The 13,818-nt window shown below is 43.0% G+C and overlaps 1 protein-coding gene across 4 annotated transcripts in view; it reads left to right on the plus strand.

Moving 5' to 3' along the window:
• The window catches only part of LOC118391978 (Kv channel-interacting protein 4-like), a 239,256-nt gene that overhangs the window by 192,484 nt on the left and 32,954 nt on the right, over positions 1 to 13,818 (plus strand). The window contains exon 2 of one of the 4 annotated variants that reach the window (XM_052459510.1): positions 12,548 to 12,653. The exons of the other annotated variants lie outside the window; for them this stretch is intronic. Within the exon in view, the coding sequence (XP_052315470.1) occupies positions 12,548 to 12,653 (106 nt within the window). The remainder of the gene's footprint in view (positions 1 to 12,547; positions 12,654 to 13,818) is intronic. 4 annotated transcript variants of the gene reach the window in all.

Below are 13,818 nucleotides of genomic sequence, written 5' to 3' on the forward strand. Positions count from 1 at the left end.
AACATCCCACAGGCCACAATCAACAGCATGATCAACTCTATGCAAAGGAGATTTGTTGTGCTGCATCAGGCAAGTGGTGATCACAACAGATACTGACTGGTTTTCTGATCCCCTACTTTTTTTTAAGGTGTCTGTGACCAAAAGATGCATATCTGTATTCCCAGTCATGTGAAGTCCATAGATTAGAGCCTCATTTATTTCAATTGACTGTAAAATCTTAAAATTGTTGCATGTTGTGTTTATATTTTTGTTCAGTGTATATTCAATGACCTTCCTTCCTATCCAAAGTCATTCCACTGCCATCCTCACAGCCAGCAACATCGATCTAGAGGCTGCATTTTTATTCAATAACAGCAATGACATAATTCTCTCTGACTCCAATCTTAAAGCCTATTTTTGTTTGAGACCACAAATAGGAACGAATGGCTGCTTTTATTTGTTTCTATGGTTATTTTCCATGGCGTATGTGTGAGATAAAATTAGCCTTTCCCATTAGGTGGTCAAGAGTGTGGTTGAAATACCCATCTTCTATCGACTTTGTACATCGGGCACAACGCAAATGAAGAAAAGTCATTTGAGAGACGCGTTGTTTGGCAGTGGTTGTAATTGTATTCTACTGTCTGCTACCATTTGTGTTGGATCATTTGCAAATATTTGTATCTGTGAGAGGTCCAATGGGAATGTATTACTCCTCTGGAAACGTAAACCGTGTCTGGGTTTCAGAATATGTCCCAAGGGCACCTCAGTTTACTCCTTTTGAAAATCTCCCTTCCTCCAGCCTAGACCTAGGGATGCCAACACACACACAGAAGATCCAGTGGTTGTCAGTGGAGGTGGTATTTTTCTGGCACTGAGCATTTGCATGCCATCTCCAAAAAACGAGACTTAAAAAAGCTAATATTCAGATTGACAGTGGAGACGATGCCAAATAGATTCCCTCTTTTCCTCGTGTTGTAAAGGCAAATGCCTCCTTTTGAGTCGTCGGTTTGCCAGGCCTCAACTAAGCTGTATGTGGCCTCATGTACTTCTTCACCATTCTAGAAGGAAAGTGGCCTCATTGTATGCGTGTGAACCTTTGCTGTCTGCTACCCGGCAAAGAGACTCTTGCCTCATCAGATAAATCAGCTTGGCATTCTGAAGGTATGCTGTCCGTGTTTATGCTGTGCACTCACCTGCTTCGTTGAGCAGTGACAGCAGTGCTCTGATGTTCCCCGATAACAATAATGGCACATGTTGCCTGTGTGTGTGTGTGTGTGTGTGTGTGTGTGTGTGTGTGTGTGTGTGTGTGTGTGTGTGTGTGTGTGTGTGTGTGTGTGTGGGGGGGGCTTATTTATAGTCTTGCCTCTAAAATGTTCTAGGGCCAGGCTCAGTGTGTCCACTGTTGTGCCCAGAATTGTTTGGCAGGTGGAGATGACAAGAAGTGGTATTCTGGACTAGTACCAGAGGATTGTCTCCAATTTAAAACACAAAACCTCACCAGGCTGTCTGTGAGAGACATCTCCATCCCCTTGGGACTCACCAGCAGCATTTCTCCATCTGACTGAGAGGCAGGCATTTGCAATATTAATGGATGCAACAGTTGAACATTACTTCACGGCTTGCCTCGGTGCCTATGTGGGTTGAAATTATTTCAAGCCTCTCCACCAGATCTGGCTTCGCTCCCAATCACCATCATTTTGATGTCATTAAGCCTTACCTGACATGTTTTTGCCTCTTCTGAGTCTTAAAAAAGCTATATGGAAAGTTAGCGAGGCTCATCCCCAAACATGAGCAGATGTGCTTCCGAGTGGCTCATTACGAAGCTGCCATAACGGCTGTCTATCGGCGGGCGATCAGATCCGGCTCTCCAAAATCTCAGGCATGTTCTGGGAGAAGAACGTCCGCCTGTGATGACAGTGCCACGGCAAGAGAGCATTGTCGAACTGATCTCACGCCGGCCTCCTCCGCGTGATTGTTCCAACACCTATCAAATCCACCATTGGCCAGTGGAAGGACTCTCTCATTTCAATTCAACTCCCTCTCTCGCTGTGTAAGTTTACCTCAAGACCTTCTGCCAAGGGATAGTCGGTAGTTCATCCTCATTTCAACTCGGAGTAAACATGGGGATTGTTGTTTAAAGCAGACGACGACTGACTGCCTCTCGGAAAGTATTATAGTAAATAAATGCTCCCACCACCAAGACACAGCAAATAATGGAACTTGGATTGCAAATTGAAATGCATAGAAGTTCCCGATATTGTGTTAGATTGCTCTCCCTGTCAGACACACATACTGTATATATTATTTATTTATTTTGATCTCCCATGACAATTAACATGCCACATATCTACAGTTGAAGTCGGAAGTTTACATACACCTTAGCCAAGTACATTTAAACTCAGTTTTTCACAATTCCTGACATTTAATCCCAGTAAAAATTCCCTGTTTTAAGTCAGTTAGGATCACCACTTTCTTTTAAGAATGTGAAATGTCAGAATAATAGTAGAGAGAATGATTTATTTCAGCTTTTATTTCTTTCATCACATCCCCAGTGGGTCAGAAGTTTACATACACTCAATTAGTATTTGGTAGAATTGCCTTTAAATTGTTTAACTTGGGTCAGACGTTTCGGGTAGCGTTCCACAAGCTTCCCACAATAAGTTGGGTTAATTTTGGCCCATTCCTGCTGACAGAGCTGGTGTAACTGAGTCAGGTTGGTAGGCCTCCGTGCTCGCACACACTTTTTCAGTTCTGCCCACACATTTTCTATAGCTTTGAGGTCAGGGCTTTGTAATGGCCACTCCAATACCTTGACTTTATTGTCCTTAAGCCATTTTGCCACAACTTTGGAAGTATGCTTGGGGTCATTGTCCATTTGGAAGACCCATTTGTGACCAAGCTTTAACTTCCTGACTGATGTCTTGAGATGTTGCTTCAATCTATTCACATCATTTTCCGTCCTCATGATGGCATCTATTTTGTGAAGTGTACAAGTCCATCCTGCAGCAAAGCACCCCCACAACATGATGCTGCCACCCCCGTGCTTCACGGTTGGGATGGTGTTCTTCGGCCTGCTAGTCTCCCCCTTCCTCCAAACATAACGATGGTCATTTTGGCCCAACAGTTCTATTTTTGTTTCATCGGACCAGAGGACATTTCTCCTAAAAGTACGATATTTGTCCCCATGTGCAGTTGCAAACTGTAGTCTGGCTTTTTTATGGTGGTTTTGGAGCAGTGGCTTCTTCCTTGCTGATCGGCCTTTCAGGTTATGTCGATATAGGGCTCGTTTTACTGTGGATATAGATACTCTTGTACCTGTTTCCTCCAGCATCTTCACAAGGTCCTTTGCTGTTGTTCTGTGATTTATTAGCACTTTTCGCACCAAAGCACCTTCAACTCTAGGAGACAGAACACATCTCCTTCCTGAGCGGTATGACGACTGCGTGGTCCCATGGTGTTTGTACTTGCATACTGTTGTTCATACACAGTATTTTAATTGTAATAAATTAAGATTTTATTGTATTAATCTCCTATTTGCATATCGGATGTAATTAACTGGTCTAAAAAAATGAATTAGTGGAATGGAATCACATAATAGATAAGGAAGTTGACGTGGATAAGAATAAATCTCACTATTCAAGGAATGTCCATTAGATGAACGTGGTACCTCCAGGAGTTTGGAAATTGCTCCCAAGGATGATCCAGACTTGTGGACGTCTACAATTTTTATTCTGCGGGATTGGCTGATTTATTTAGATTTTCCCATGATGTCAAGCAAAGAGGCACTGAGTTTGAAGGTAGGCCTTGAAATACATCCACAGGTACACCTCCAATTGACTCAAATTATGTCAATTAGCCTTTTAGAAGTTTCTAAGGCCATGACATAATTTTCTGGAATTTTCCAAGCTGTTTAAAGGCACAGTCAACTTAGTGTGTGTAAACTTCTGACCCACTGGAATTACGACACAGTGAATTAGAAGTGAAATAATCTGTCTGTAAACAATTGTTGGAAAAATGACTTGTGTCATGCACAAAGTAGATGTCCTTACCGACTTGCCAAAACTATAGTTTGTTAACAAGAAATTTGTGGAATGGTGTATGTCAACGTCTGACTTCAACTGTATCTACAGACAGGAATCAATGCAGTGACTTTTCGTACTGAGTTGACCTTCAGTCAGTCACTAGGTGTTGACATCTCAATCGAAGAAGTGGCCTCGATCATCAGTTTACATTGGAATCACGTGTCACGGCTTGAGAGATGAATACAACAAGTTTGTCGCGTCACAAGCTTAATATAGTCATTGTGTGCTAGGAATATGGGACCAAATACTTGTTTGACAAAATGTAATGCACTATGAAGTGAATTTGTCCAAATACTTTTGACAGCTTCAAATGGGGGGGACTAGATGCATAAAGTGCTTTACTTTCTAAACGGTAAAACCGATGTGTATGAATATACTCTCAGATAAAATGTGACATTTCGTACTGTCGTCTCATATAGAACGTTTGATATCAAATCCAAAGTTCTGGAATATAGAGCCAAATGAAACGTTTTAGCTTCATTGTCCAAATAAATACGTAGAGTCGTTTGCATATACTGTCCTCTATGATAATTTTCCAGCTCACTGATCATTGATTATATCACCTTCAGAAGAATTAAAGGGCAAATGTAAAATGCACTATCAGAGCACAATCAGCAATCTATTATGTCACATTTCCTCTGGGAGTCCACAGCAGTCTGGCAGTTGAGAAAATATATAAGGTATCACTCAAGTCAAAGTAATAACTCCATCAAGGGGACTGTTTTGGGCGGCCAATGACATCCGACTCCAGTGTGTGGGGACGTTTATGGGCTTTTGCCCATACCTTCATCTTGACTTTTATCCAGTGCTGACAGAATTGAGCGGAGACATACATCAACACCTTGCGACAGCCCTGTCCAACAAAGCTCTCTGGCAATATCATTGTCCCGGATGCTGTGGTGACGTTTACCATCCATGTTCAACACCCGCAGAACACTTTCACGCTCATTGTCATTTGTCACATATTGCGCCACTGTCTTCCGAAGTGTGTCGTGGCGTAAGATCTCTCGTGTGACAGGTGGAGTGATTATTCTTCTATTTACACTTTTGTTCGGTTCCTTACACCGTACCCAAACCGGCCGCGTGCCATCATGCGCAAATTGATTTTGTCCCCCCACACCAAAGGCGTTCACGACACGCAGGTTAAAATATCAAAACAAACTCTGAACCAATTATATTAATTCGGGTACAGGTCAAAAAGCATTACATATTTTATGGCAATTTATCTAGCTAGCTTGCAGTTGCTAGCTAATTTGTCCTGGGTTATAAAAGTTGAGTTGTTATTTTACCTGAAATGTACAAGGTCCTCTACTCCGACAATCCACACACAAAACGGTCAACCGAATCGTTTCTAGTCATCTCTCCTCCTTCCAGGCTTTTTCTTCTTTGGACTTTATATGGCAATTGGCATCTAACTTTCATAGTTACAACGCCGAACGACCAAACTCCGTTCATCTTTCAATCACCCACTTGGGTGTAGCCAATGAGAAGATGGCACGTGGGTATCTGCTTCTTTAAACCAATGAGGAGATAGGAGAGGCTGGACGTGCACCGCGTTCAGCGTCACAAATAGAACTGACTTCTATTTTAGCGCTTGGCAACGCAGACGCTGGTTGGTGGTGTGGTCAGCATGTTAGAAGTGAACAATGGCAGAGTGTGTTTCTTTACCGGCCATTTACATGAGACTCTTGCTCCGGTCCTATGTTGTCTTGCCAGGCCCCAATGACTATATGAGGAAATGGTTCAGGTGGAGATAAGATCAGTGTATAGTTTGGCTCAGGGTCCAGCTTGTCTACTGGAGTGGGCTGTGGTGTGTCGCAAGTAGAGGACACGTCACATAGTTTGTGCTGACCAGACTTTAGTTTCACTCTTATTGCACAAGCAACCATGAAGAACTGACCTGCCATTGTAATCGTGTTAGGATCTTAATTTGATCAACCGGTTGCAGGATAACTTTACTGCAATGCAGCAAATTTCACACTTGTTGTGTATTTGAGGTTTAAAAAGGCTTCGGAAGTTTGTAATTTCCACTTTCAAATTCCTGTTGCTGCAGGATTATTTTCCTGCTGGTGCAAAGTGCCTCAAATTAAGATTGTTCATCTGTATGTCCATTTCTGTACTCCTCATGTACACTGCTGTATATTTACAGAAGTATGTGGACAGCCCTTCAAAATAGTGAACTTGGGTTTTTCAGTCACACCCGTTGCTGACAGGTGTATAAAATGAGCACACAGCCATGCAATCTCCATAGAAAAACATTGGCAGGAGAATGTCCTTACTGAAGAGCTCAGTGATTTTCAACGTGGCCCCATCATAGGATGCCACTGTTCCAACAAGTCAGTTTGTCAAATGTATGCCCTGCTAGACCTACCCCGGTCAACTATAAGTGCTGTTATTGTGAAGTGGAAGCATCTAGGAGCAACGGCTCAGCCGTGAAGTGGTAGGCCACAAGCTCACAGAACGGGACTGCCGAGTGCTCAGTTGCAACACTCACTACCGAGTTCCAAACTGCCCCTGGAAGCTACGTTTGTCAGGAGCTTCATGAAATGGGTTTAATTCGCCGAGCAGCCTCACACAAGCCTAAGATCACCATGCGCAATGCCAAGCGTCGGCTGGAATGGTGTAAAGCTCGCCGTACGTGGATTCTGGAGCAGTCGAAACGGGTTCTCTGAAGTATTGAATCACACTTCACCATCTGGTGGTCCGACGGTTGCCAGCTTCGGCCTAGGCCCCTTAGTTCCAGTGAAGGGAATCTTAACGCTACAGCATACAATTACACTCTGTGCTTCCAACTTTGTGGCAACAGTTTGGGGAAGGCCCTATCCTGTTTCAGCATGGCAATGCCCCGTGCATAAATTGTGGTCCATCCAGAATGTTTTGTTGTGTGTGGAAGAACTTGACTGGCCTGCACAGAACCCTGAACTCAACCCCTTCGAACACCTTTGGGATGAATTGGAATGCCGATTGCGAGCCAGGCCTAATCGCCCAACATCAGTGCCCGACCTCACTAATCCTCTAGTGGCTGAATTGGCAGCAAGTCCCCGCATCAATGTTCCAACATCTAGTGGAAAGCCTTCCAGGAAGAGTGTAGGCTGTTAGAACAGTAAGGGGGGGACCAACTCCATATTCGAGATATTTGATGAGCAGGTGTCCACATACTTTTGGTCATGTAGTGTACATGTCTACACCAGATGGCCAGTTGGTCTATCTCACAAAAGATATGTCGTATCCTAATGACATTTTACATGATGTGGAAATTCTTAAACAGGGACACTCGAAGCCAATCTTAATATTAATCTTTGTTTATTGTCAGCATGCTGGGGAGCTTCCAACCAACTCAATGCACCATAGTACACAAGTCAATCAGGAGCTCTGCTTGGGCAGTCCCAGCAGTTGTCTTATATACGGCTATACACAGACAAGTTATATCTGCGTGATTTAGCATAATGAATTAATCATTACCTTTTTGTTGAATACGTGTGACTGACGAATACTGGAACATAACATGTGACAGACTAATACCTCACCTTGAAACTGAGATCTTTCATTCTCAAAACAAGGTTCTGGGCGTACTGCCAAATTGCAGCTCTTGATAGTGAGGATTCGTTCAGTCAGCCACTTGCATGAACACAGAAATTGGTTTATAGAACAGTACATAAATAGAACACAGACATTTAGTTATAAGAAAAGCACAAATGTAAAAATTCCCATTACAGATGCAATCATATTTGACGTTTTAGAATGTGGCTTATGGCATTGGAGTGAACAGCACAGTATAGTATGGTCACCTGCTAATGAGCCCTCTATTATTCAACTGGGTTTCTCGCCACCCGAGAGAGGGGGTTTCCTTTCCTCTGGTTAACGACCAGACAGCATTATCACCAGACCAGGCCTGGATATCCTTAGGTCAACATGGGTTATGTTAATTACAGTGCCACCACAGTCCATGCACGGTTATAGCTCCACACACCTCCGACAAGGCACTTATGTGACACTGGAGTGTGATTGTCTGTAACACTAGCAGGTGTGTTGCCGGATGATGAATTGTAGGTCCTCTGAGTGCTGGCCTGTTTTTCTCATCCCGGCTCCCTGACGCCACAGAGTGAACCTAACATTTGGGATCTGATGCTAACTCATCCCAGAGTAAGACCTCGACATGCATGAGAAAAGCTTTCTGAACAGAGCACTGTTTAGCTCCATTACAGACCATGCTCCAGTAATATTGCAATATTGGGGGATATTTGAACAAGGGATATGATAAGTGGAGGGAACCCTAACCTAGGAGGTTAGATGGAAGTCATGAGAAGGTCAAAGCTTTACATAGGGGATGATTAGATTGAAGAGGCTGGAAAGAAAATCGGTTTCCTCTTCATGATATATTGTAATTTCTGAGAATAGGACAATCACCCAGAATACTGTTCGTTGTGGAAAGGTTCAGTACGGTTCCCTGATCTGTACTTTGTCATTTTGTTCAACTGTACCTCATTTTGGAAGTACTCATCTGAAGGAAAAGACATGGGCTGTGTCCGAATACCCAAATAAATAGTAGGCTTTTTGTATGTTTTATAGTATGTGAAATTTAGAAAATGTGTGCTAGAAATGCCAGGATGTCATACTCATTTCGTTTTTTGAACTAGTAGAATTCGCTGTACGCTATTGAGGAAGAAAATGGTCTTCTCACAGCCGCATGTGTTTGACAACAGCTGATAATCAGATCAAAAATGCACGAATGGCACGGCACAAGTGAAATTGCGAATTAGTTACGCATTCTCAGTTTGGAGTAGTATGTTGATATTTGTTGATTACTGCATACTTTTTTACCTAACAGTACTTTCTAAATATACAGAACAAAAATATAAACGCAACAATTTCAACGATTTTACTGAGTTCCAGTTCATATAATGAAATCAGTCAATTAAAATGAATAAATAATCTATGGAGTTCACATGACTGGGAATACAGATAGGCATCTGTTGGTCAAAAATACATCTTAAAAAAGTAAGGGCCTAGATCAGAAATCCAGTCAGTATCTGGTGTGACCACCACCGCCTCATGCAGCACAACACACCTCCTTCACATAGAGTTGATCAGGCTGTTGATTGTGGCCTGTGGAATGTTGTCCCACTCCTCTTCAATGGCTGTGCGAAGTTGCTGGATATCGGCGTGAACTGGAACACACTGTCGCACACGGCGATCCAGAGCATCCCACACATGCTCAATGGGTGACATGTCTGGTGAGTATGCAGGCCATGGAAGAACTGGGGCATTTTAACCTTCCGGCAACTGTGTACAGATCCTTGCGACATGGGGTCGTGCCTTATCATGCTGAAACATGAGGTGATGGCGGCGGATGAATGGCCCAACAATGGGCCTCAGGATCTCATCATGGTATCTCAATGCATTCAACCCTGGGGAGGCAGGGTAGCCTAGTGGTTACAGTGTTGGACTAGTAACTTGAAGGTTGCAAGTTCAAATCCTGGAGGTGACAAGGTACAAATATGTTCCTAGGCTGTCATTGAATATAAGAATTTGTTCTTAAACTAACTTGCCTAATTCAAAATTCAGATTACCATCGAGAAATTGAAATTGTGTTCGTTGTCCGTAGCTAATGCATGGTCATACCATAACCCCACCGCCACCATGGGGCACTGTTCATATTGCTGACATCAGTAAACTGTTCACCCACGTGACTCCATACACGTGGTCTGCGGTTGTGAGGCTCTATAAAACGGCGTTGAAGGTGGCTTATGAGAGAGGAATTAACATTAAATTATCTGGCAACACCTCAAGTTGACATTCCTGCCTATGGCATGCGCCCTAAAACTTGAGACATCTGTGGCATTGTGTTGTGTGAAAAAATGACACATTTTAGATTGGCCTTTTATTGTCCCCAGCACAACCTTTGGAATGAGCATGCTGTTTAATCAGCTGCGTGATATGCCACACTTGTCAGTTGGATGGATTATGTAAAGGAGAAATTCTCACTAACAAGGATGTAAACAAATTTGCGGCAAACATTTTTAGAGAAATAATATTTTTGTGCATGTTGAAAAATGCTGGGATCTTTTTATTTCAGCTCATGAAACATTGGATCAACACCTTACACGTTGCGTTTATACTTTTGTTCAGTGTAGTATGACTAGCACACAGTAAGTAGTTTTAGTAATCATTAGTGGGCAAGACAGATTTTGAACACGTCTGCTTATCATGTAAGAAATGAGCTGCAAGACTAACCTGCTGCTACTTTACAAGATAAGCTAGATGAGGGACCTTTGTGTCAGAAAAATAATGTACTATGTGTACTGAAAAATGTCAGCAACACATGTGGTCCCTTAGGAATAGGGCAACCTTTTTGGGGAACTAGCTGTGCCACAGTTGTGTTCCCTTCTTTGCAGAAGGCAAAAGTATGAACATGACAGCAGTGTGCATGTTGTGATTTTATGCTGTGTTGTGATTTCAAAAATGGTGGGTCCCCAGTTTGTCCGTATTCCCACAATGCTTTGGTCAGGACAACAACATTGGACCTTTGCCTGTGATGAATATGTCACACTACAAACTTGGCACCACAATTCACTGGAGCAGGAGCTGTGGTAAGGAAGCAGTCACTGTGACGCCTGCTAGCTCAGTCGAAGCTGTCTCTTACATTAGGACATATCACATCCATTTAGTCCATTATGAAACAAAGGGCAAGTGTTCATCCAGAAACACTGGCTGCATTAAGGGCCGTGTCACTCAGGGCCTATACTAATTCCACTTAGAATGACAGTGCTTTGCTGTCTGCCATTTCTCAAGCCGGGCCCTGAGCAGGGTACCGCGCAGCTCCCGAAAATAACAAAACATGCAAGTATGGATTTGTGTAAGTTGGGCATTCACTTCAGACAAGTATTGTCTTTGAATTTCAATACTGGCCAGAGTTGTCACATAAATTACTTGACTTGGGCTATTCCCTTCAGCTCTTATTGGAGCTACTAAAGGCTAGTGTCACTGCACTACCTTAATGATTCCACATAAATATCTGCTCTCCAAAGCTTTTTGTATTTTTGCCGAGGACACATACCCTGCTGCTGAGTGGCAAGGAGATCGGTATGTCAGTGTGGCAACAAGAATGGACGACAACAGCAAGACATCTGACCTGATGGTCCAGAAGATTGCCCTGACATGATAGAGGAGGAGGATATTGTGTCTCACACATTGGTTATTGGCCTGGATGGATATTGTCTCGAAGAAGAAACTAGATTCATGTCATTTGTCAGAAAATCTATGTATATTTCTACATTGTATGTCATCATGTTGGCTTGCATCGCATATACCGCTGTGTTAGACTGTAGTCAGCTCCACGTAGAAATATAATATCTGCTAAATGTAGCCAGCCACTGAACAAGTCCCAAGTAAAGGGAAGCCTCTTTCTCCACTTTCTAGAGTTCCCATCTAGTGGCTGTCAGTGTGTCTGGACTCCTCACTGTGCCTCCCTCACAAACACGCAGCGCATTCAGCCACTGCCTTTATTCTTTATACCAGACATGAAAGCCGTCTTGTAATTACGAGTGAGTGATGAACGACACCGCGTTCGTGAGCTTTTTTTTACGCCCACGCTAGCCTTAAAGGCCTGCAGAATTAATGTTTTCACTTTGGCAAGAAGAAGCAACTTTAGCGCTTGCAGGAGATGTCCCCTAAACGTGTTATTTAAATGAATAAAAATTCTACAAAATACATTACACGCTATAGCGATCATAAAGGTTGAGCATTTTATCCTCTTGAGATAGATATTGTGTTGACACACAATGCTGTTGCAGTCATGTATAATATTGCCCACAGTGGCAGGCACAACATGGACCCCTGGGAGTTTGTAAAGCAATACGCTTGACTGTGTGAAATGAGTTTGATAGATGAGGTATTGGATTGGTGTCTGACCTAAGGTCACATGCTCCAGATAAAATTAAAAGCCCCTCCTACGGTGATGACCCAGTGCCACAATATTACAGTATATTAATAAGTCATGTTAACATAATGACTGGGTTCATGGAGTAGGCCTTACACTAGCAGGCCAAGATTACTGCTGACAGTTGCATCTCGGTTGTAGGTACTGAATGTATCAGCATTGGCTGCCATACTGAAGTGAATGGTTTTTTGCATTGCATTTGAAAGCCAATTTCAAACAACAATATTTTACTGAATTAATGGTGAGACCAAGCTGCCTCGGCTTGGTCATAATGGCTGACATGAGATGCGTCCACTTTGATGATAATTTGTGCCCAGATCTGAGATTTAATTTGCCTTTAATAATACATGAGTGCTAAATCTGAATGTTTTCACATAGCAGGTAAATGCACTCCAGTGTTGTTGTCCTGAGAGTTCTTTGTGACAGTAACTGATCTCCACTGCTTGCACTCCAACATCTCCCTTCCCCATTCACTTTGTCTCCCAGCATGCATTGCAGCCACCAGTTGCCCTGGTAACTGTGACACTCACCGTGCTGTATCTCCTAGGTTACGTCTGCCCCCAGAACGACCACAGGCGCGGTGTCAGAGCTCGGCTCATGAAGCTCTTTCCTTGCTCCTCTGCCAAAAAGTCATCTACCAGTAGCCAAAGCAAGTCTTTAACACTCTCTTTATCCCTCTTTCCCCTAACTGTTATCCTTCCTCCCTTCTCTCTGGGGTCAATTCAGTCTATTCAGGGTGTAAACTGAAATTCCAATTCAATAATTGAAAAAAATGTGTATAATAAACTGTAAAGTACGAGTTATTTAAAAATGTTTTATTTTAAATGTTTTAATTCAAATCACTTCCTGAATTGACTGCCTTCAATGTGTGGGATCCCTGGGATCCGTGAAGGTGCATGGCAAAAGAGATGCAAATGTCAATATGGAAGATGTCAATGCACTGGGTTAGGTCTGATGCTACAACCCACCTGTTTCCAATATACCTGGGGGGACGACTTTATTGTCCATTGGATAAATAGCAATTGAAACTCTGACTATGATGATGTCATAACTATGAGTCAGTAGAAACTGGTGAATCATTCATCTGGGTTGTCTGGTTGATGTGACTGTCCCTGTGGGTGTACAAAAGTAAAGGTTTGAGGAAAAACAAAAATGAATAAATATAAGCCATTGCAAATAGTGCCTTTTGGATAGAACTTTCTTTAATCATTTAACCACTGACATGGAGAGGCCGACTCCGTTGCACTCTTTTGATGAATCACCTCTCACGCAGTGTCTTACCTCACTTTGTGGAGCACCAACACACTCAGTGGACAGGACATTGACTTGACAGTGTGAGTGACGGCAGTAATTCATTCAGCATCACGAGAAGGGTAAGCATGTTTACATTAGCTTTATGTATAGGACCACTAGATATCGTATTCTTTTGAAGCGTGGGCATAGGGTTTTCACCGGCAACGTAGGGAAACTCAGACTCCGAGAACAAATGGTGTGTCTTCACTTACCCATCATGCTTGTAGACACACACCCACCCTGTTGGGGCCCAGCTCCGTTTCGGCAGGTTAATCAAGGACTGAGAGGAGACGTGGTCTTTTAGGCTAATTAGGGTTGGCGAGATGCTGTCATATCTCAGGTGTGTGTGTGTGTGTGTGTGTGTGTGTGTGTGTGTGTGTGTGTGTGTGTGTGTGTGTGTGTGTGTGTGTGTGTGTGTGTGTGTGTGTGTGTGTGTGTGTGTGTGTGTGTGTGTGTGTGTGTGTGTGTGTGCAAGCGAGATGAGTCAAGCGCTTAGCTCCGCTAGCGGTGACAGGGCCGAGACGG

This window comes from Oncorhynchus keta, chromosome 13, assembly GCF_023373465.1.
Source record: "Oncorhynchus keta strain PuntledgeMale-10-30-2019 chromosome 13, Oket_V2, whole genome shotgun sequence".
In the NCBI taxonomy this organism is placed as follows: Eukaryota; Metazoa; Chordata; class Actinopteri; order Salmoniformes; family Salmonidae; genus Oncorhynchus; species Oncorhynchus keta.